Genomic DNA, 24518 nt, shown 5'->3' with positions numbered 1-24518 from the left:
TGTCATCTGCAAAAATTACATCACTGGATGGTCTCCAAGTAGCTGAAAATAATCAAGTCAGTCAATGATCAGTTCAGTTGGACCATAGGGCTCAGTCTATACCATGTAAACACAGCCTACACTATTATGTAGCCACCACCATCTTGCATAGTGCCTTGTTGACAACCTGTGCCCATGGCTTCGTGGAGTCTGCGCCACACTCAAACCCTACCATCAGCCCTTACCAACTGAAATCGGAACTGATCTGACCAGTCAACCGATATGGTTATGAGCCCAGGAGAAGTGCTGCAGGCGATGTTGTGCTGTTACCAAAGGCACTCACAACGGTCGTCTGCTAACATATCCATTAACACCAAATTTCACTGCACTGTGCTAACAGATACTTTCAACATACATTCCACATTGATTTCTGCAGTTATTTAATGTGGTGTTGCTTGTCTGTTAGCACTGACAACACTATCCAAATGCCGCTGCTATCGGTCATTAAGTGACAGCTGTCAGCCACTGCACTGTCTGTGGTGAGAGGTAATGCCTAAAATTTGGTATTCTCATCACGCCCTTGGATATATGTCACCTCAGTGTATGCAGTCCTTTTATGGACTGGTTGTACTTCTGCATATTTCAGTTTTTCAGGATAGTTATGTTCAAATGACAGACAAGTCATGAGGGAGAGAGGGGGGGGGGGGGGGAGAGAGAGTCCTATATTACAACACACAGTCTTTACATTATTATTATTATTATTATTATTTTATTCCAGTCCATCTTAATGAGTTCAGATTTATTATGTTAATCACATTTTTACAAGGTACAGTTTGAAATCTGATATTAGCAGAACTGTTTTGTTGATGTCAGGATAAATGTATGGAGTGAAAGCATTCTCTACTACACTGGAATCAATAAATTGCCTGCACTTCACAGATATCTATGAGATTCATAATGGTTTCACCAACTAACCATCTACTACTAACTTAGATTTTGTTGATTGATGAGATGACTTTTGATTTCTTACTTGCTTCTAGGATAAGCTTACTATTAGCAGTTCTCTTGGCTGTTTTACTACTCTCTCAAAATAGTTTTATACCTTCCTTTTTACCTGAGTAAGGAACCCTGGGTCATGGTTGATTTAAGTCTCCACATCCAATTCTCTATTTCTAAAGCTGGGTATGTACATGAATAACTTTTGGAAAATATTCACCTATACAACAAATGCAAAAGGTATATTGATAATTTTTACTTATGGATGCAAAAGGACAAGTGGTATTCTAATTCAAAGGCTGATATTTAAAGTGGCCAACTTGTCCACAATCAGCTCCCTGAAAGTTTTTCAAAACTGTCACCTTAAATTGAACCGTATGATTGATTGTCAGAAAGTCCATTTTATAACATAGAATTCTTTGATGTAAGTAGTGTTAATACAATATTTTAAAATGCAAAGTGTACTCTATATGTCTGAAATTTAAGCAATGAAGTCTCTTCATTGCATGTGATCAATGGCAAATAAAGATTCTAGACTGCAGTGGAGACTAGAATAGGTCACAAAGCCAAAATGCAGTTAATGTTTCTATGTACTATCTTACCTTTTCTTCTCGTGTAAGAGTGCTTGTACCACATGCTCCAGCCTCACGAGGTTGCATTTCTAAAACTGTACGAAACAAGGTCTCTGATGTGGTAGTCAGAAAACCTATTTCTGCATTTGGATGCAGCCCATATAAATATGGCGTCTCTGCTGGCAGGTAAGCATCAATGTAATTATGATAACCTTGTAAATCTGTATTTGGAGGTGCTAGGAAACCAGGTGCCAAAGAGAGGTCACCATCAAGGAGCTCTGGTCGTAGGTACTCTGAAAGGTATGTTCGACACAAGTGACGATCCCAGTCATCGGTAATATGACCCCCATACATTATTTCTCCAAACAGATAACGAAGATCTTCCCATGGTACTTTTGCACTATTCTCAAGATAGTTATACAGGACATTCACACTTATTGTCAAATCACCTGTAAAAATAACTATGTTTCAAAACACACAATAAGTAAGTAAAAAACGAAAAAAGAAACACTGGAAAGCACGCTTCAGGAAAGAAAAATTCATGTTTTCAGAACAAAGCTTACCAACATTGAAAGGATAAATTCTGTTCCAGCCTTGTGGCCCAAATTTTCGACGTTCTGCTATTACTGCGTGGAAGTAACAGAGAGAAAATAATATAGCTTTAAACTCTGCTTCTTTGGTGCTCATCTCAAGTGTCTCCTGTGAAAAATTATCAAGGGCTTTATGAAGATTTGCAAGCATTCCTGTGGGTGGCTCATTAGTAATTTTTATTGAAGACTCCAGAATTCCTTGAGGGATAATGTGGAAAGCTGGATCAGGTGATGGCTCTGCACTCATGAAAAGACGAAAGTTGGGATGTGCTATTTCAGCACAATGTTCCATTTTTTTCTCCAAATATGGCAACCAGTTCTTGACGAGATGAATATTCTGTAGTATAACCCAATGCCCTTCCCTAGCAGCAATGTCCATTGCTTCCTCAGCAACAACTTCCTGGCCTTGACCCAAAGAGACATTGTGAAAATTATGTTTATCAAATGTAAAGCCAAGTTTCCTTCCAACTTTTTCTACATCTTTTAGTGGATCAACGCCTGGTGACAATATAAAGAACACTGGTGTGCTTGAACTCATTTCTTCATATGATTTTGAAAATTCAATAGTCCATGATTCAATGTACTTGCTGCCTAATTTTTCCTCAATAAATACTCTCATAGCATATGTCATTCTGTCAGGCCTCAAAGCTCTCAACATACATAACCGTTGCAATTCTGACTTGTTCTTCCACTCCTGAGGAAACTTCTCTCTCTCAGGTGTTTCTGATTCCACAAATTTCTTCCATCGCTTCACTGAAGCTTCTATGTCACGGTCGAGATTTCTGAATTCGTCCATTGCAGAAAGTGTCTTGATCCCACCCCAGCTCAGATTAGTAAGAAAATCAACAGGGCTGGTAACATTAGGGTTTGCTGGATATCGTAACAAAAAGTCAAGTTCTGCTGGGTCTATCTGATTATCCATTAAAAGAATCTGAATAGCCATCTGAGCCATAAAAATTAATTTGTCACATTCAAAAAGTCCCCGACTTGTATACATATAAACACCAAATGTTATGCTGTCAATGAGATTGAATACCCTTTTCTGAATGTTATCATCTTTACGTGCACACATCATTGCATTATAAAAGACAACACTGAAAGCCTTCAGTGAAAACTGGTATATTGGATTTATTTTGTGCAGGTCATTCAAAATAAAGTACAGCAGTGATGCTCTTGTAGCCGCTGAGCGGTACTGTTCTCTGGCTTCGTCAATCTGAACAGAAGTTACCTTAGCTTCAGAAACTTTTATCTCAATTTCTGCTGCAGTCTTCTTTGTGGTCTCCAGATTTATCACTAGGGCTGTGTCCTTCAAAATATTTTCTCCTGCAGAAGCTAACCTATGCAGGAGGTCATCTTCAAGCATTTTAAGTGTAATTTTGAAATCATTTTGTTGCTTAGTGAGGTCAGCCTTCAGTTTCTCTAGATCTGGGCGTTCAGCTTTTACAACCTCCGCTAATAGCTGTTCTTCTAATCCATCTCTTGTAACAGTAAAATTAATCAGAGTTGTTTGTGCTTGCATTTCAGGTTTATAATGAGGATTTGCCAACTTGGTGTGCAAAATTAGTCGAAAGTTTGGATTATAATCAACTTCCCTGTCACCAATTTTTATAGCTTTTCCTTTCTTTATCAGATTTCGACTCAATAATGGATCCAGAACAGCATCAATTGATTCACCAATATTTTCAATCAATACAGTGTCCCCATTTGACAGAGCCCCTTCAATCACTTCAAGATACATTTTCTGCCCTAAGCGAACAATTTTTAGGCTTTCTCCATATTTATTTTTGATCCACTTAATTCCTTGGAGCTGCGGATCTATCATAAGTGGCCAACGAGTTGAATTGGTCAAGATTGTTGCATTTTCTGCAGACATTCGATCACTTGGTAGGCCTTCATTGTTCCACTTGGCAATCTGAGCATCATCAGTTAGTAGAGTCAAGGGATCCACATCCAGTGTAAGTGGAATTTGTGGATCTAGCTTTTTCAGGTAAGGAAGCCAATATTTTTCTTGTAGGTCAATTCTGTATTTCCGAGTGAAGCAACCGACATAAGAAATAAATGCTGTTACCAAAAGAACGTCACCAGGCAGCATGTTTCCAGCTTGTTTAAGAGTAGCCACACTTTCTCTCCAGCGAATGTTCTCTGATCCTAGGCCATTAACAAGACGATTTGCTAAGTCAATAGTGAGTGAAGTAGAATCAGCTTCCTGCTGACATTTTACTTTTTCAGCAACAGCTTCTTCAAATTCATGTGTTAATGTTGCCAACTTGGCTTCAAGGGAATTCAATTGGTCTTTCAGGGAATTTAATCGTTCCCTAGCTGCAGCTAGCTCTGCATTGGCTTGGTTCAGTGCACGTCTCTTTGGCTCAACAACAACATAAACTTCATAGAATTTCATGATGTTTATAACCCAAGCACAGAGACCTGCAGCGGCAAGTGACTTGCCCTGTATGTTTTCAGGTACAAATTCTGGGTCTTGAAGGTATGGTTGCAAAGCTTTAATTACCTCAGGGTGGATGTTTTCCTTGTCATAATGTATTAAACTGTCTAGAAAAGAATCAACCTTTGCCATCATAACTTTACATGCTTTCCAGCTTCTATCTTTAGGGATTCTACCTTTTGGTGCAAACAGGACCATGACAGCAGCAGTAACATTGACCACTGCTGGCGGTGGTGCTCCAAATGATTTAAGTTCTGTGAGGTTACTTTTATTCAATGTATTCAATGCTTCTTGAGCAGCAACAAGTGCAGGTTCAGCCTTCATCAAATCTTCCTCACACATTTTTTGCTTTTGGCTCACATCTTCTTCAATTATTCTTACCTTTCTTTCTTCCTCAGCAGCAATTGCCTTTTCCTTAGACACCTTCTCTGTTTCAACCCCAATAACTTGTATTAATTTGTCAGCAGCGTCATTCTTTTCTTTAAGAGTCACCTGCTGATTTGCCAGTACTTCTTTCAGACCATCCACTTGTTGAGCAGTGCAAGCTAATTTTTCCAGACCATTTGTTAAACGATAAATACGAGCTTGTAGCTCAGCAGTTTTTTCGTGCAGAAGTTTTGAATACAAACTGATCTGTTCTAAAAATGATTTAGGTGTAGTGTAATTATAGCGGCGTTCATTTTGTAAATAAGTGAGTGACATTTCATTCACAACTGTGTGCACATAAGCCATGAAAAGAGACACAGACTTGTGTAGCTTTGAAGGTAGCACAGAAATTTCTGACAGAAAACGTTCTGATACAGATTCTAATGCCTTCTGTGGCCATTCATGAAACCAATTAACAGATGTGCAGTTCACAATTGCTGGGAACTTACGAGCCCTTACACGTAATGTAGATCCAACTGGAGAAAAACACAATACCACCTTTAGTTGTCGGCGAACACGATCGATAAAAAACTTCCAACAGTTTTCTCTGTTATCAATAGAACCTGATGCTTTAACTTCATTTCTTAATCCAGAAACAATATTTTCTACTTCATCATCAGAAAACAATTCTGGGATCTCTCCAGATGCTAGCATGTCATTCACAAGAACTAAGAACTTCTCTTCAGCCACTTGTGAATCAGTCATCAGAAACATTATCCCCACACTTTTCAAGCCAGCTTTGTAATACAGATTTCCCAAATCCGATTTCATGTCATTAATTGCATATCCTTTTCGTAACTGGATCTGGAAGACTTCAAGAGATGAAATAAATGCTGAAAGACGAGATAATGACTGTTTTCCACTTCCACCTACTCCAACAAGAAGGGCATTTCCTCTTGGAGATTCCAATATGCGATTTATACGACACACATGATGCATTGCATCCTCAAACATAACCAAGTTCATGGCAGCTACAAGATCATTATACTGTGCCAAAGCATCTTCAAGTAATCTTCTCAGCACATTCCAGTCTTTCACAGGCATGTATTTGCTTTCTCCGATACCATCTGCAAAATGACAAAATATAAGTGGTTTATGAAATACACTTTCATCTAGTTCTTCAAATGATTTCTTAACAATGTCATGTAGTATTTTGTTAAAGCTTTCAATATCACTATTGTCCACTAGTTTATCTCCATACACACGAGTTGCTTCATGCATCCACAGCCGTATCAGTTCATTTTGATTTGGCAAACAATCAGCAACAGTGAAGAGCATTGCCTGAAAACACAAATTGCAACAAAAATTAGCGCTGAAATCTTGTACTAACAATATCTTATAAATAGCTGGAGAATAAAAGGGGTAATAATGCAATGAAAGGAAACAGGACAAGGAAGGACACTCCTAGGTAGAGAAGAGAGGTCACGAGGTCCATCCAACCTTCGACGAAAAGATTTCTTGCCAAGGAGGCCATCTACACAAATGATAAATAGTGCTGTCTGTGTGTGCCACCAGGGCCTGACTGCATCTGAGCCTGAGATGTGCAGAGATCTTTGCTGGAGTGGGTAGTGGAAGGGTGTGTGTGTGTGGGGGGGGGGGGGGGGGGGTAAAGAAGAGGTGTGGGGCGAAGAGGGTGAGGGATGGCAGGGTACAGCTGAGATGATGACATCAGCGCTACCTTTGAAAGGGTGCAGGGACATGGTGGGAAACCCTGGAATTCTCTGTGCTTGACTTCACAACCTGTGCCACCTGGATTCTTCCCACAACACCAAGTTTCTCTGAATAGAGCAGGTGGGAAACCTCCCTGCAGGTGGGAAACCTCCCTTCATTCCTATAACCTCCCTGGCATCCACTTTTGCTAGTCTCTGTCTTCCATCAGCCTATTCCTTTCCTTGCATCCCCCAAAGATCAGTCTCTTGTTGTGGCACAAGGCAGCATTAGCACCTTTCTTCACCCCTAACCTGCTATCACATCTCGTCCCCATCCCTTGCTTCTGGGATGTGGAAAGAGTCAAGTTAAACATTCAGAATGAAGTTTTCATACTACAGTACAACCCCTCTAATCCATCACCTTCGGGACCGGGACCATGGTCAGAACGAGAAAAAGGTTGGATTATCCCAAAAATCTAATATTTATTGCAAAAAGTATAAAAAGACATTTAGTACAAAAAATTAAACGATTTAAGAACTAGAAGATATCTACAGTAATATAAAAAGATGTTTTTTACACAGTGTTAAACAGTATATTAACTAAAAACCGCCTACACACACTATAATATGTATTGGTTTTAAAAGGAAAAATGACAAACAAATTACAGTACTGTACTGTACATAATAACGTATAAATGATATATATTGTAAACTAAAAAATGTTTATAGCACTGTATATAAAAAAGAAATTTTTTACAAAGAAATAAACTACTGTATGTATAAAATAAGAAATGATTACACTGTATGCATTGTTTTTACAGTAAAAACTAAAACAAAGTCAGGGATACATTTTTGACGAGTTTTCTAAGGATCAATCCAGCCTTCACTGGCAGCAAATTTACTTTTGGCTTCCAGTTTATTGTGCAAAACTATCACTTTTTCTTTGAGAATTGGCCCGGATATTGGAGTTCCTTTCCTTCTTTCTTGACAAAACCACATCCACAATGCGTTATTAAGCAGTTCAAGTTTAGGCTTTTTTAATGTTTTGCGATTCTTCAGAGCGTTTTCACCATCAATCGTAACTGTATAGGAGTCAATGTCTTTCCAATTCTTCCTCCAATTCTTAATTGTCGTAACACCTACATTCAGTTTCTTTGCAATTTTTTGGAGCGAATCTCCTTCGCCCAGTCTTTGTAGCACTGCTAATTTTTCATTTAGTGAAAGAGTTACGTGTTTATGTTCGAATCCAGACATGTTGAAAAACAGACAACTGTACACACAGTGAATCTACAGTAATAAGTACGGTATAGAACACGGAATAAAGCAAACAACGAAGTTTTTTAATCCCAACAAAGGATAAAACTGCACAATAACGTACATTATAACAATACGCACAACAATAGACACCGCAACAATGGCCCGACAGGCGTCCAGTCAGTGACAAGTTGGCACAGGCTCGCGAGCCTCAGCATGGTTGGACTAACCGGAGTGACGGACCATCCAAGGTCGGATTAGAGGGGTTCTACTGTACCACAGAATGAGCACTGTTTTGAAACTTCCTACCAGATTAGAACCGTATATGACTGAGCGAGACGGCACAGTGGTTAGCACACTGGATTTGCATTTGGGAGGATGACAGTTCAAACCTGAGTCCGGCCATCCAGTTTTAAGTTTTCTGTGATGCCAGGATGGTTCCTTTCAAAGGACACGGCCAGTTTCCCTCCCCACCCTTGATGCAATTCAAGCTTTTGCTCCATCTCTAATGACCTCAATGTTGACAGGACATTAAAACCAGTCTCCCTGCCATTTCCTTTAGAACTGTGTATCAGACACAATACCTTTCCGATGAATGAGACTTGCTACCGATAAAACAGTACAATAAGTTATCGCAAGGAAAAGCACGACTACTGTGTGAATCTATTATTTATTTTCATGTGCAAGCCAAGTTGAGAGATGACATGCATTTTAAAGGTTGCACTGTGAATGCAGTAACTTCAGAAGAGGAAGTAACTGAGTGGGTGTGATATCGAAGTTCTGTGCGTCACTAGTCTTCTTTGGAAAAGCATGTCATCCCAGAAATAAATGACTTACTAAAACAATGACAGTATAGAGTTTGGAAGATAAATGAGAACTGTAATGCAAACAGTATTCTGAGCTGTCAGTAAGAACTATCAAATTGAGATTTACATACCCATTCCGAATTATGAGGCGACTGGTAAGAATCAAATATTTGTTGTATTACATTTTTGTTTTATCAAAAACAGAAAAGCACTGTCATATCTGTTTCATGATATTTTTATACTGTGCTCAACCACTGCCTTGCAGGGTGCTCTACTGATGCTGTGAAGAAGTCCATGTTTCTTGTATCCACACTCAACTAATGGCAACCAGAATAGTATTTAGCATTCAGTGTTCAAGATACGTGAGTTAGAAAGAGAAAAGGGGCCCCTTGTAAAATAAATAAAATTTTCAGTACAAGCAGAAACATTTGATAATATCTGTAAATTTATGTCATTCTGTACATGCTCATATCGATTTGAAAGTAGTTTGAACCCAACAGCAGTCAATAATACTGTTAAATGCAACTGACATCAGTCTTCTGAAAATGGACCTCTTGCTTTTCAAAATCTCTCGGCTGTGTGTGCAATGTTTCACAAAATAGCATCACCAAAATTTTAGAGGCATTTTATTGAGCTCAGATAGTTTTGTATAAAAGAAGAATATTTTGTCATTACAATGATACCAAACAAGATAAGTGGACCCTTTTTATATCAGAGTTATAAATGCCTACAGATGTTGCCAATATGCAGTTGGCCATAACACAGAATAAAAGAACCAATACTTTGCCAAAAGAAAGCAGCACAGAGTTCACTAATTTCTTTCAATTTGGGGCCAATTTATTTGGTTTTAAATTTGTGAACATTGCAATGTACTATAGGTCTGAAGAAGTTAACCTTGTAATATGAAATGTTAATTTGAAAAACTCTGTACCATTTGGCAAAGGACAGTCAAAGAGTAACATATATGCAGAAACTGTTTCTAAATATGTCCAGTTAAACAATGGTAATAAAGTGAAACTTTAAAATGCATTACCTCAAAGTATCTATTGTCAATCGCAAATGTTCAACATGTCATAACTCACTCAAATTTATTTAAAGTAGGAGAATAATGAATGAAAACATACACAAGATTCATTCTGGAAAGAAACCCTGCGCTGAGGCTACGCCATTTCCCCACAATATACTTTCTGCAGGGGGTGTTAATTCTGCAAGGTGTGTGAGGGAACTGTGACATCTGCAAATTAGAAGAGATGCACTGGCACAAGAGAAACTGCGAGGGTGGATCTTGGATTGTGTCCAATTAGTTGGTAATTTAGTGGGTGTACCAAAAGCTCAGCAACATATGTTGTTAACATTAATGTAAAGTTCACCATCTTTACTGAAAATTGTGCAATCTTTAAAGAAATTTTCTTCACAGTTCTTATACTACAATAGATCAATTATACATAAAATATAAATTTCAAATGCAGTCAAGAGAATAAAATGTTTTTAATCTTACCTGAAAAATATTTGATAAGTCTCGAAGATTGAAGATGTAATGAAATTTTAAGGCCGTAGGAAGAAACATTGCTGCCATTTTTTGGTGTAACGCCAGTGCTGCTTTCACTAGTGCTGATGAAATCTTGCAGACATTGTTGCTGAATTTAAGTATTGGATTTGCCAAGTGTTGACTGAGGATTGAGTGATAGATGTGAAACAGTGGTTCATCAGATGGGAAATTCACAGCAAAGACACAGAAATGTCGCTGAAGTCTAGGATTGATTGTAAAACTTCCTGATGTTGGGTTCATGCATGAGACGTACTGACAGTTGTGAATATCCTTAAGTGTCAATTTGTTGCGATCATACCAATGGCAGTAATCAAAATATTGCCGTATTAATGTATGAGGCTGTACAGTGCCGTATGCATCCACTTCTGGCATGTTCATGTCATCAATGAAATAAATCATTGTCTTATTTCCAGGTGGTCCAAAGTTGCGTCCTGCTTTCTTCTCCAATGGTTTTTCCAGAACTTTCTGTAGCATTTCGGATGTCGTATAAAAGTTGAAAGGTACATTGGTAATAACATAGTTCTCTGACAGACTTCCTAATTTATCAGCTACAATAACACTTTTGCCTGAACCAGACACTCCGACAAGCATAAGAGGTAACCTCTTTTGCATCAATAGATCCATAAAATAACGTATTCTAGTAGTTTCATTTGTGGATACCAAGAATGACTGCAAAAAGAAAAACATGTTCTTGAGCATTCTGTAAAAATAAACAATATTATCACAATTATTTTTCATTGTGATAATAGGACAGAGAAAATTAGAATGATAGCTAACCTCTCAGAGTGTCCTTTATGTGTAAAATAAGAAGAGTTCATACTCTTTAGTTATTAAAGAATGAAAAAGTTACTTAGAATGCAAACAAGAAGAATGACAAAAACTTTAATTATTAAAATATATGGCATTCAGTAGCAGCTAAACAGGGCAACAACAAAAAGTGGAAGTTCAAGCTCTGGCAAAGATAGGTACCAGCAGCTCGTGCTTTCTGAACACTTGTTTCCACAACAAGGTTCCATGTCACGGCTTTCTTCCTTTTACACGTTATAAATTATTGTGTATTTCTGTAATTGTTAGCTCCTGTAGATCAGTGGTTGCTATACAGCATCGAACATAACTGAAATTAATTGATTTCTTGTGTGTAGTCGTCTTGTGTATCCTTCAGGAGTAGTAGACAATAATCAAAATTGGAGGACCGCTGGAATTTTCATCTAAATGCATGTAAAGCATTATATTAAGTAATGCAATATAATCCGCTTGTTTGCTAAGCTCAAAACTACATCCTCTTAACTACTCATTGCCACATATATTGGAAAGATGTTAAGTCAGTACTGGTCTGCCATTTCCAAATAGACACAAGACTAGGCCATTAAGTCGCCTTACACAATTCCATAAAATATAAAGAATAATAGTAATAATGTCAAGACTGGTCAGGAAGTTGTCCTTATATTGCACCACTTCCGACTGTGGAATCTGGTGCACCTACCATGCCTGCTTCAGCCTCATGATAACTGTATCCCCAGCTGTACTGAATAGTAAGCTGTCATGTTTATTAAAAGTGCCTCCTTAGATTATTTTTTGGTAATAACTTGTCTTTGGAAAATTATCTTAATTAAGATGGCAACTTACAGCCCAGTATAATTTAGGAACCGGTCATTGTGAGGCTGAAGCAGAAGTCGCAAATGTGGAATGTAAAGATTCTTATTTGTCAATGGGCCTAACACCACTGACATCACAGCCATTAACATGGAAATGTAAGGAAGAGACCACCAACCATACATTAGGAAGTTATCATTTGAGAATGGACAAGTAATACTGAGTCAACACCTCACGGGAGCTCAAGAAATTTTATTGAGAGTAATAATGTTCAGTTAGCTTATTATATCCGAATGAAGGTTCATTTTAGAAGACACATAAAATTTCAGAATGACTGGCCAGCATTTACTTCACACAGCAAAATTCCTGTACTGCCAATAAGATATATGGAAGCAGAGAAAACTACCTAGTGCCCATTTAAAATTACTCGATAGTTGGTGTCTGTGATGGCCACTACAGTGTTGCCACATCAGTTGCCGGGTATCCCTCAGTTATAGGTAACACACAAACATGGCAAGTCACTTCACAAATGTTGTTAACATGTAATGAGGAGCAATGTTGGACGCGACCACCACAAGGTATGTCAGAAATGCAAGATACACTGTCAAAAGCTGGTTTTAAGTGACTTATGACTGAATAGCAGCAGGAGATGAATTTTGTAGCCCTGAATTTAAATTCACACCCTAAGCTAACCACAACCTTGTGATGTGTAATGTAGCCATGAAAGTGATGGTCAACAATCTGTGGCAAAGCTAAAATCACAATCGCTCTGTTCATGGAAATTAAAGCTAACCTCTATGGGCAAACTCAAGACAGAAAATGTTCACTTTCGATGCTAAAAGCCACTGTAACTTCATGCTTATCACTGGTTACCAGAAACTATCCTCTCACTGGCTCCACCAAGCTACCATGCTACGAGATGATGAGCAGTCTTTGTTGGCACTTAGTTGCAGATTGTAGATGACACAGGCAAATTTCAGATGAAAAAAGAATGATAGGTAGAACAATAAGAGCAAATAAAAAAGTCAATAAAAAGATCAAATGATGTGGCAAAGAAATACAAATTTAAAAAAAATTAAATTTAAACCAATTAATTGAATAATAGTGAAAATCAAACTCTTTAACTCTTTTGATTAGATTTAGAAATAAAAAAATTCACAACATTTGATGAGTTTCAAACCTATGACCTTCCACATACTCTAACTATTACACTTAAGTAGAATGCTGACTGAACTTGTTATAGTTTTGGCTTCACCCAGTTGCAACGATGAATTGCAGCCTTCAAAAACTGGCTTTCCACAATGTCGTGCGGAGCTTATCTAATGTAAGCTGATCTCTGTGATTATAATAACCACATTCATGATGGTGAACTGCATTTTATGCAGAAGAATCCAGTAATGTTTAGTTAGAACTGTGTATGAAACGTATGTATTTCATTAGCATCATTATGTGTGTGTGCTGTTTGTGGTGTGGTTATCACATATGATGAAATACAAAATAGAAGTGTCAGATACATGACTTGGGATCCAAATACATTACGAAAGAATTTGTGCTTCCAAAATTTTCTCAAAAATCTTTGCCCAATGACTCATTAATGTTATCCCCGGATAGTTCTTGCACTGTTTTCTATTTCCATTCTTAAAGATTGGGATAACTATTCCCTTCTTCCAGTCTTCTGGGATCATCTTGTGGCTCCACACAATTTTCAATACTTGATATAGCCATTGTATCCCCACCTCTCCTGCTGCTCTCACTATCTCTACACTTAGCTCATCCAGACCTGGTGACTTCCCTCCCTTCATCTTGCCCAATGCCTCTTCCATTTATCCCTATGTAAGGTCTTTTTCTATTTGCTACTCCTCCTCTTTTTTCCCCTTGGCTTGTTCCTCGTCATCCAGGTCTCCATTCAGGTTTAAGAGTTCTTCAAAATACTCATTTCACGTATTCTTTACTTCCTCCTTATTCTCTACATCTTGGCCAATTTTGTTCATCATTCGGGCATAATATGTCCTTTAGTAACTACTAGTATACTTAGGAAATTAGTGCCACTTGTGGTGATGTATGTGCAACTTCCAGAATCTCAGGAGCAAAAAAAATATGAAAAATGAAGACAATCTTATAGAACATGTCAAAGAAAGGTAATGGAGTTCTTTCCATGTTCCCCAGATTTAACAATATTGTACAACCAAGCACACAAAGTAACATAAAGGATATTATGTGCTGGCAGTTTCAGGGTAAACTGAAATAGTTTCCACAGCAGTTCACTATTATCGGACTATCTAGATACTGGTTGTTGTCATGCAAAGTGACTGTCAGTTCTATCAAAAAGAATACTCTCCTGAGTAAACTAAAGTTACAAGGAGACAGAATGGCTGAACAGTATTCACTTCCACAAGAAAAAAGTCCAAGTACATGGACATATCGGAATGAACAGTACAAGAACATGGGATGAAATTTAGTATAAATAAGATTGAGATGATTATCACAACAAGAACAAAGGAGGAAGGAACAACTGGAATAACAAGTACAGATACATTTAAAAGTAGGAAAAAAAAATTACCAAACTTTTGCAGTAACCTGCTGCCCACAGAAGACACAAGTTGGGCCACTATGGAAAGCACAGTGTGGACTGACATTTAAATGGCGTGCCCAAAGCTACCCGAGGTGGCCGCCAGGGGCAGCACTGTCACCAACCGCAGCCACTTGGACTGCTGTGTGTACACAACATGAAGCAGTGATACAAGACTGAGACAGCATCTTCAAAAGGCTATACATGGGGCTTTGGGCTCTAAGTCGTCTATTTATTTGAGACTTGTAATTACCTTCACTGAGCTCTTGTTGTTGTGGTCATTTTGTGATTCTGCCTTCACCCAATAAATTTGTATTTCTTTTTATGCCCATGTGTTTCCTTGTGTTCATAGTTAGAGCACAAGTGGTGACAGGCAAGGGTCAAATTTTTGTGTGTTTCAAATTCTGTGGATTTCTGCCATTTTGCTCTTCCAATTAGGCTTGACTCAAGTAACTTCTGTAACAACAGCAAGTGCATATGGCCATGTTGGAACACTTGTTAGCCTCACTGATGCAGGCTCCACTGCCAGTTGTTCATCTGCCACCATTTCCACCCTGTGATGAATCCATGGAAGACTTACGATAAGTGGCTTCGTCAATGTTTTGCAGCTTTCCGAATGATTGAAAAGGAGGTCCGAAAGCTCATGTCTAATCATGGACAACCTCATATGTATCACATCCGTGTCAGTTAATTCCTCTAAATAACCATCGTTTTTTGTTTTGATGATATGTGTAGTTTGCGTCCACCTATAACCACAAGCGTACAAATTACTCTGCATGTTAAATTCTACCATTGTCATAAACAGCCACAGCAATCATATTGCAACTGGGCATCTAAGCTTCATGGCCTGTCATAAGTGTCAGTTTGTCATGGCAAAGTATCAGGAGTCATATGCAGGTGCCATGACCAGATACATGATTATTCATTCAGGTCCAGATTAGGAGATGTGTCAATGTGCCCTTCAGCTTGAGGACCCTACGCTGGAGGAGGTTTTGAATATTACACAGTCATTCGACATCTCCTGTGCCGTGGGCCACCAACTAGCATCTTCGAGTGACATCACCATTGTTGACAGTGTGCAACCCCAGATCATGGAGCCAAGCGCATTGGGGGGACAGGTTCTAGCCACAGAACAAACAAGCCAACCGGCCCAATGCGGACAAACATGTCATCGGCAGCAGGAACAGCGAATGCCACGTAATTCATGCCCCTCTTGTTTCAAACAGCATGAGCAGGTGGCCTGCTCCAAGGGCTGCACCTCTTGCCACAAATGTAAAGAAAAAGGTCACACATCAGTGATATTTAAATCTTTGTCCACCCATGAAAAATTGCAGGACTCAATGGGCATCAATTTCATACCATTTTGTTATTGTGTTCAACTTTGCCATCAGGTCACAACATTAACTGAATTGTGGGTGATGGTTCAGCCATTACTACTACAAGTCAACAGGGAGGGTTACCGTGTCCTAGCTCAACTCTCATACATATACCAGTCTATGGTCCCCACCATTGGCACACAGTTTACTGTCAATTCTAAGGTACGACAAACAGCAGATTCCTATTCATGGTAAATTTACACAATTTATAACTCAGTTGCCTGTAAGATTAAATAGTTGGTGGACAGTTATGTGAGTACTGAAAATTTGTTTGGGTTAGATGCCTTTACTGCTTTTGGTTTTTCCTATCATGAATGTGGTGCATCTGGTGTCAGATCAAGTGCCATATCACGAACTGGATTCTTTGTAGTCTGAGTTTTCAGATCTGTTTGCCCCAGGATTAGGCTGTGCAAATAACTTCACAGTACACACGGGAATTGAACACGGGCCCTTAGGATTGACAATCTGCCACGCTGACCACTCAGCTCAGTGTATTAGTGATCATAAAGAAGCTAACTGGTTGGGTTTGGTGCTGTGGTGACCTCAAGGACAACAATACATAGTTGGTCATCAACACTTACCCCATTCCTTGAGTGGGGGAATTGCCCACAGAACTGGCTGGGGGTCAATTCTTTCCAAAAATTGACTTAGCCGAAGGCTAGCTTCAGAGTCCACTATATGAGACACCAAAACAGTTGCTTGTGGTTAATATGGCTTTATGCCTTTTTCAATATCAATCACTAATGTTTAGGGTTGCTTGTATACCTTCCATCTTTCAACATTTTTTAGGACAGGTTATGTTGGTTGTCCTTCTTTACATTAACTGCCTTGACGACATCATCATGACAGATGCTAACACAGAGGATCACTTACATTACTTCTGTTTTCCAAGCTGTGAGCCTCAAATTTAATCTCACTAATTCTCTCTTTGCCAGCATTTCGTCATTTATTTGGGTCATGAAATTTCCTGGCAGGGTGTGTGTCCCACAATATAACATCTCACCACCATTACAGCTTTGCCCCATGATGTATTTTCACTTATGACACATGCAATTTCGGTGAGTGCATGTCCATACAGTTCATAGGCCCACTTGTAGAGGCCACCTGGGTCTGCCCCCCGGTACGCTCTGGTGAACCGCCAAGGAAACAGCTTTATTAAAACAATCAAAAATTAGTGTTCAGCCTATTCTTTACACTATTACTGTTGTCCAATCAATGTGTTCAATGCTACGCACAACCTGTATCTTACATGTTGCTCTATAAAGTACTTTGTTCCATAAATAGTGTTTGTTCTAGTTGTAAAGTGGGTTACGGATGGAAAAAACCCACCGTGGTTTAACAGCGCAATTCGCAGAATGCTCAGGAAGCAAAGACAGTTGTACTCGCGGTACAAGAAAGATTGGGAGAATGAGGACAGGCAAAAGTTAGTAGAGATTTATGCTGCTGTAAAAGGAGCAATGCACGAAGCATACAACCACTACCACCATCATACCTTAGCAAAAGATTTTGCTGAAAACCCAAGAAAATTCTGGTCTTACGTAAAATCAGTAAAGGGGTAAAGGGTTCCATCCAGTCACTCACTGATCAGTCTGGCCTGGCAACGGGAGCCAAAATTTTAAATTTAGCATTTGAGAAATCTTTCACGCAGGAGGATCGTACAAACGTACTGCCGTTTGAGGCTCGTACAGATTCCCATATGGAGGACATAGTGATAGACATCCCCGGGGTAGTGAAGCAGATGAATGGGTTAAAAATAAATAAATCGCCAGGTCCTGATGGGATTCCAATTCAGTTTTACAGAGAGTACTCTACTGCATTGGCTCCTTACTTAGCTTGCATTTATCGCAAATCTCTTGCCCAACGCAAAGTCCCGAGCGACTGGAAAAAAGTGCAGGTGACGCCTGTATATAAGAAGGGTAGAAGGATGGATCCTCAAAATTACAGACCAATATCCTTAACATCGGTTTGTTGCAGGATTATCGAACATATTCTCAGTTCGAATATAATGAATTTCCTTGAGACAGAGAAGTTGCTGTCCATGCATTAGCACGGCTTTAGAAAGCATCACTCCTGCAAAACGCAACTCACCCTTTTTTCACATGATATCTTGCGAACCATGGATGAAGGGTATCAGACGGATGCCATATTCCTTGACTTCCGGAAAGCGTTTGACTCAGTGCCCCACTGCAGACTCCTAACTAAGGTACGAGCATATGGGATTGGTTCCCAAATATGTGAGTGGCTCAAAGACTTCTTAAGTAATACAACCCAGTACATTGTCCTCAATGGTGAGTGTTCATTGGAGGTGAGGGTATCATCTGGAGTGCCCCAACAAAGAGTAGTAGGTCCGCTCTTGTTTTCTATCTACATAAATGATCTTTTGGATAGGGTGGATAGCAACGTGCGGCTGTTTGCTGATGATGCTGTGGTGTATGGGAAGTTGTTGTCGTTGGGTGACTGTAGGAGAATACAAGATAACTTGGACAGGATTTGTGATTGGTGTAAAGAATGGCAGCTAACTCTAAATACAGATAAATGTAAATTAATGCAAATGAATAGGAAAAAGAGTCCTGTAATGTTTGAATACTCCATTAATAGTGTAGCGCTTGACACAGTCACGTCGTTTAAATATTGCAGAGCGATATGATGTCGGACAAGCATGTAATGGCAGTTGTGGGGAAGGCAGATAGTCGTCTTCGGTTTATTGGTAGAATTTTGGGAAGATGTGGTTCATCAGTAAAGGAGACCGCTTATAAAACACTAATACGACCTATTCTTGAGTACTGCTCGAGCATTTGGGATCCCTATCAGGTCGAATTGAGGGAGGACATCGAAGCAATTCAGAGGTCAGCTGCTAGATTTGTTACTGGTAGGTTTGATCATCATGCGAGTGTTACGGAAATGCTTCAGGAACTCGGGTGGGAGTCTCTGGAGGAAAGGAGGCGTTCTTCCCGTGAATCACTACTGAGGAAATTTAGAGAACCAGCATTTGAGGCTGACTGCAGTAAAATTTTTCTGCCGCCAACTTATATTTCGCAGAAAGACCACAAAGATAAGGTAAGAGAGATTAGGGCTCGTACAGAGGCATATAGGCAGTCATTTTTCCCTCGTTCTCTTTGGGAGTGGAACAGGGAGAGAAGATGCTAGTTGTGGTACGAGGTACCCTCCGCCACGCACCGTATGGTGGGTTGCAGAGTATGTATGTAGATGTAGATGTAACAAACTTGGAAACAAGGATGGGATCAAGTTTGTCATAGTAAGAACAAACATGAGGTATAGAGCAACATGTAAGACACAGGTTGTGCGTAGCACTGAACACATTGACTGGACAACAGCAATGCAGCATAAAGAATAGGCCGAGCACTCATTTGCGATTACTTCAATAATGCTGTTTTTCATAAGTGAAAATACACCCCCCCCCCCCCCCCCCCCCCTTTCGTCTAATCTTCCCAGAGCGGTAATTATTGCCTACCCACTGCATCTATTACTGCAGAAATGTTCTCCTTTTGTTTGATCTGTAACTTAAGAGCATGCTTTTGTGCAGCTTAATGATAGCCTTCACTCTGTGTCATGTTTTACAATATTCTATAGGGACCTGGCCACGCTGCCACAGAGGATCACCTACATTACTTCTGTTCTACAGGCTGTGAGCCTCAAATGTAATTTCACTAATGGGTGCGTCCAAGTACAGGATGGAAGTGGTCCTGGCCCAACACCATTCAGATGGCTCTGAACAGTCTATTGCCTTTGCACCAAAAACACTCAACTAGCTCAGCAACTTTATTCTCAGGTGGAAAGCGATGTTCTTGCTATTGTCTAGGCCTTAAAAAATCCATTCATAGTGTAAAATTTCATTTAACTACTGACCATAAGCCTTTGGTTTCTCTGTTTAGCCCATCGTTGTCCTTGCCAGAGAAAGCCACTCATCATCTTCAGCACTGGGTTCTGTTCTTGTACCAATACAATTACAACATTCATTTTTGTCCCAAGTCGCAACATACAAATGAGGATGATCTGTACTGGCTCCCCATGGGACTTGACGCCTCATTTGACAAGAAGTAACTGCTTGGTTCTCACCTGGATGTCGAGGCAAGGAACATGGTGGATATCTTCTCCATCACCAGTTCCCCTGTTGCCTCTGCTGTGGCAGCAGATCGGATGCTCTGGTGCAAGTTGTGCACATGGTACAACAGAGGTGGCCAGAATGTCATTGGGCTGGGTATTGGACCCACTCTGCAATTATTACACACTGTGTCAGTGCCTCTCCCTCTTGTCGGTGGAAGGATTCATTCCCTGTGTGGTGGTTCTGGTGGCTATGTGGCAGGAGGTCCTCCTGACATTTGGGCCACTGGGGGATCTCTTGCATAAGAAGGAAGATGGACACAGAGGCCAAAAGTCTGCCGAGTTCCTGCACAGCTATCAGCAATTGATGCTGCTCAACCTCTTGCTGCCAAGCAGGTGTCCCCCCGCGGCACCAATTTCATTGACATCTGTGCTCAGCATACCGGGCTGGGTCTGGGGTTTTAGGTGGTGTCCTCAAGGAATTCCAGTCATTGTCCATAACCAGCACAATCACCACATCTTCATGGTTCACACTGAAGATCATATCATGGCATGTCACCAGAGCCAGTTGTGTCCCAGGATGGGTGTGGGTCCCTCTCCTCAGGCTGTGGGTTTCCATCTCATTCTTCATCAGCCCTGGCCACTCCAGACAGGCCTGACCATGTCCGCCTTCCCCAGCAATGGGTGATGCGTTTGCTGCCTGCTATGAGTGCCAAAACCTCCCACTGCGCTGAGCATATGCTGCTGTCAGCAGGGATAGTATTTGGTTCTCTCCCCAGAGCCTCTCCTCCCCAGTCCACCATTGTCTCTTGTTGTGGAATCTGACGTCCAGATGGCTTCTGCCCCCTATTGCTGGTCCTGTCCACTAGTCACCCCTGGGTCCATGGGTGATGGGAGTGCCCTCATCCCAACCACTTTTGTCCATACACACTGATTGGGGTGGACTGGGAATTTTTCGCACATTTGACTGCCACCCCAAACATTGCCACAGACACCATGATATTCTTTGCAGAAACAGCATCACAGACTGCGGCACCTGGTCACTACCCTGGCAAGGAAGGAGGAGTGTTGTTACCTGTCATTTACTAGACCTACCATTCACAGCAGACACATGTGGGGCCACTACGGAACGCATAGTGTATGCTGACATCCAAACGGCCTGCTGCCATGGACAGCACCATCACCAAACAACAAGAAGCCAGCAACACAAGATGAAGACAGCATCTTCATAAAGCTATACACAGGCCTCCGGGATCTCAGTTGCTGCGTGTTGAAGACTCGTAACTACCTCCACTGAGTTCTTATTGTTGTCACTTCATGACTCTGCCTTCATTGTATTCTTGTTGATGTCACTCCATGACCCAATAAATTTGTATTTCTTCTATGTCTGTGTTTTCTTTGTGTTCCTAATTAGATCAACTGTCAGAGTTGTTAGTTCCTATTTCAAGGAGGAAAGAGGAATACACTGGAGAAGCTTGGAAAAAAGGGGTAAGTCACTCAGGTCCCAAGTTGAGAAATACCCACCTTCAGCGAGTAACGAGGTGACAAACAGGAAGAGAGAGATGTCAGAGAGAGTATGAGGTTAAATGCTGTATACTGGTAAGCACACTTCCACCTTCAGTCCAAAGATATTATACGGTCAGAGGAAAAGAACAGGAATGAGAATTCAAATAAAAAGTGCAATTATAAACTAGGAGGAAATAGAGACACAGAAAACTTCTTGAAATGCATTTTCCTGCTTTTGGTACCCTGTGTAGTTTGCTGAATAAATGTCCTTTTGGAGAATAGTTTTAACTTTTGGGCAAAGTTCTCCTTCTGAAGTAGAAAGTACACACACATCCCTAAGGACTTTGTCTGAAAGCTTAAATATTTTAGCAGTCTTTTTCAGTATGCCTGTCTGCAACTCAAGGCCTTAGTCCTAATGGAAATTCTTTCACAATAAAAATGCCTTGCATCTTATCCCAAAAATGATGTCAACAGAGATGTTACCACTGACAAAAAATTCAATTGCCTCCCTTCCTCAATTCAGACTTGTGAGTAAGTCTTTTATTATCATTTTTTATATTTTTTAAATATGTACTTTCTTCCTTTTCTCTCTTCTGCTACCCTGTAAAATACTTTTAGATTTGAAAATTCATGCGTCAATATTTTCTTTTCCTTTTGTTGTTATTCTGCCCACAATTCTAAGCTTTGCTGACAATGATCTCTCTGATTTATATTTTGAGGTTAATTGCACAGGAAACTTTTACATTACCTGGAGTGGTATATCATAATCAAGTTCAAATTTTTGAACTTTTTCCTCCCATGGCAGAAATTTCTTAGTTTCATGGTCAACAAAATAATTAAAAACAGTTCCTTGTGATGGAAATTTCACCGTCTTAAATTCATTTGCCCACCATTTTGAAAATTCCACACGGTAATCTACCAACTGTTCAGAAACAAGCAGACAAAAATGATACACACAGTTACAAAGAAGTTATAAAGCCTATATTAATACAAATTAAACCATCATTTAACTCACCTGATCTTGGCAAATTGCAGCACCAAAAGCCCACACACAAGCAAAGACAAAATATATCTCATACCATTCCTTTGGACAGTCATTTGGCAGATTTGCAGGTATTATGAGACAGTCTAATAGGTGGCACAGCATTTGTATATGTGAAATTTCAGCTATGGGAGTTACTTTCTTAAATCGCATTCTCAGAGCTTCAAGGCATGAAGGAATGTACTTGTCAAATAAGACAATGAGATTTGATCTCTCAGCTTGGTGTTCTCTAGTCTCCACCCAACTGGTGACATACCTAAATAAATAAATATTTAAAAAAGTTATCATACCTGTAACCACATTAATATGCATTACTACTTAATTGATAAAGGATACATATAGAGTGTGTATAGTAACAAATACAACAATAAGGAAGAAACGTCCATAAATTATGAAACTGAGCAAAAGATTACAAGGCAAACGTATTCCCTTCCGCACTGTGGAAGAAATGGATGAAATACAGACCTCAGGAGGGAATAAAGGGACTAGAATGATGGGAGAGAGAAAGAACTGGGAGGGGGGGGGGGGGCCATATTTATTATCTGGTTAAAGTAAACTGCTTCTTATCTGCACAAGTATGACCTCTTCACAATTTAAGTACATATACTTTGCCAGTGGTCCTCCTAGGTAAGCTGCACTTGCACAACTGTGAGTATTGATGCAAATTTCAGTCATACTGTAAATTATTCCTGAAGAAACGTACTTGGCCAAACACAAGCTTCATACTTAGAGTATATGGAAATATTACTACTTTCTTGAAACATACATATGCACAAGACATCTCACACCAATCCATCTATTAGATTGATCACAAAACAATGTTGTTCTGTCCAGTTTTATCTTTAGCTTTCTTTTCCTGTATGCTAAAGCAATTGCATCCTTACAGCTACACATTAGTCTAAAGCACATTTCTAAATCTTTGACATGGTCAACCTCAGGGTCTATAACTGTCCAGCTATTTTACACATTTTTAAAGAGTTGACCTCCATTCACTCATAGACTCATTCATTATAAGTCTGTGAAAAACATGAATCCTACACTTGTTACGCTGAGCAAAGTTCCTCAATGTTTCATGCTGAATACTGCTTTGTCTTCTCTCAAAAGTCGCACTTCTAAACACATTGGATTTCCTTCTGGCCTTTCTTCTCAATGTCAATGATTCATTTCTTTAAGTCAAAATTAGGATATAATGAATGCAATAGTCTGGTTTTTTACAGTCAGCGGTACATTATTGTGTCAAATAAGATATTTAACAACACCATACAGCTTGATCTACCCAGTTAAAGATATAAAGCAGCTTACAACTTAATTTTTCTTCCTTTGCTTCTTCTCACACATCAAAATAAATATGAGAAGTAATGGGCACAAATGATGGTAAACTCCCTCCCCTTACCAAATATTCATGTTATCTTTTCAGCATTTTCATCCAGTGTTTCAGTCCCCTTTCCACACGCCACCCCTGATGCCAATTATAGTGATGTTCCTGTATAAGTCCAATACATGTGCAGTATAAGTGCTTTTCAAGCTTTGTGCTTAACAAGCCTATTACAGGACTTTACAGGTCCAACCAGATGCTGTTCTTCATCTACACTCCTCGAAGTACACAACAGGACTGTGAGACTCAGTGTAAATCAAAAATTGTTTGCCCACTCCCCACTCACATTTCTTATGACACTGTCACACTCATTACCACTGGATCTCTCCCAATCTGATGCAGCAACCCTACAGCAAGCATTGAAAACAAGAATCAAGAATCAAGAATTTTATTCACCATAGATCATTTTACAATGATATTGGCTTTGTCATACAGGATGTAATAGTAAATACATAAAATAAAATAAACTAGTGTCAGGAAATTATAGAATACATTTTAAGCATGGTAGTGTACCAAATTACACCAGTATAGTTTCTAAAAGTTAATTCAATAAGCTATACTATAATCTAATACAATATAGTACCGTATTGTATATTGTATACACTATGTAATTACACATGATTAACCACAGCACACAATAATATGTTTAACTACAGACAACTTTTAAATGGTAATATCCTCATCAGGGATCTCAAAGAATTCTTTATGTCATAGAATAGATGATCTGACAGCCA

The 24518-nt window shown here is 39.5% G+C and overlaps 1 protein-coding gene across 1 annotated transcript in view; it reads right to left on the bottom strand.

The window, feature by feature from the left end:
• LOC124593960 (dynein beta chain, ciliary-like) overlaps nucleotides 1-24518 on the bottom strand; it is a 746507-nt gene that overhangs the window by 72372 nt on the left and 649617 nt on the right. Inside the window, exons 41-45 of the mRNA XM_047132308.1 lie at nucleotides 22383-22665; nucleotides 22116-22289; nucleotides 10211-10930; nucleotides 2111-6284; nucleotides 1578-1996 (exon numbers count right to left, since the gene is read on the bottom strand). Of these exons, the coding sequence (XP_046988264.1) occupies nucleotides 1578-1996; nucleotides 2111-6284; nucleotides 10211-10930; nucleotides 22116-22289; nucleotides 22383-22665 (5770 nt within the window). The remainder of the gene's footprint in view (nucleotides 1-1577; nucleotides 1997-2110; nucleotides 6285-10210; nucleotides 10931-22115; nucleotides 22290-22382; nucleotides 22666-24518) is intronic.

The sequence above is a fragment of the Schistocerca americana genome, chromosome 2, assembly GCF_021461395.2.
Source record: "Schistocerca americana isolate TAMUIC-IGC-003095 chromosome 2, iqSchAmer2.1, whole genome shotgun sequence".
In the NCBI taxonomy this organism is placed as follows: Eukaryota; Metazoa; Arthropoda; class Insecta; order Orthoptera; family Acrididae; genus Schistocerca; species Schistocerca americana.
Note: the sequence above shows the minus strand (reverse complement) of the source record. Positions and strands in the feature narration are given on the sequence as shown.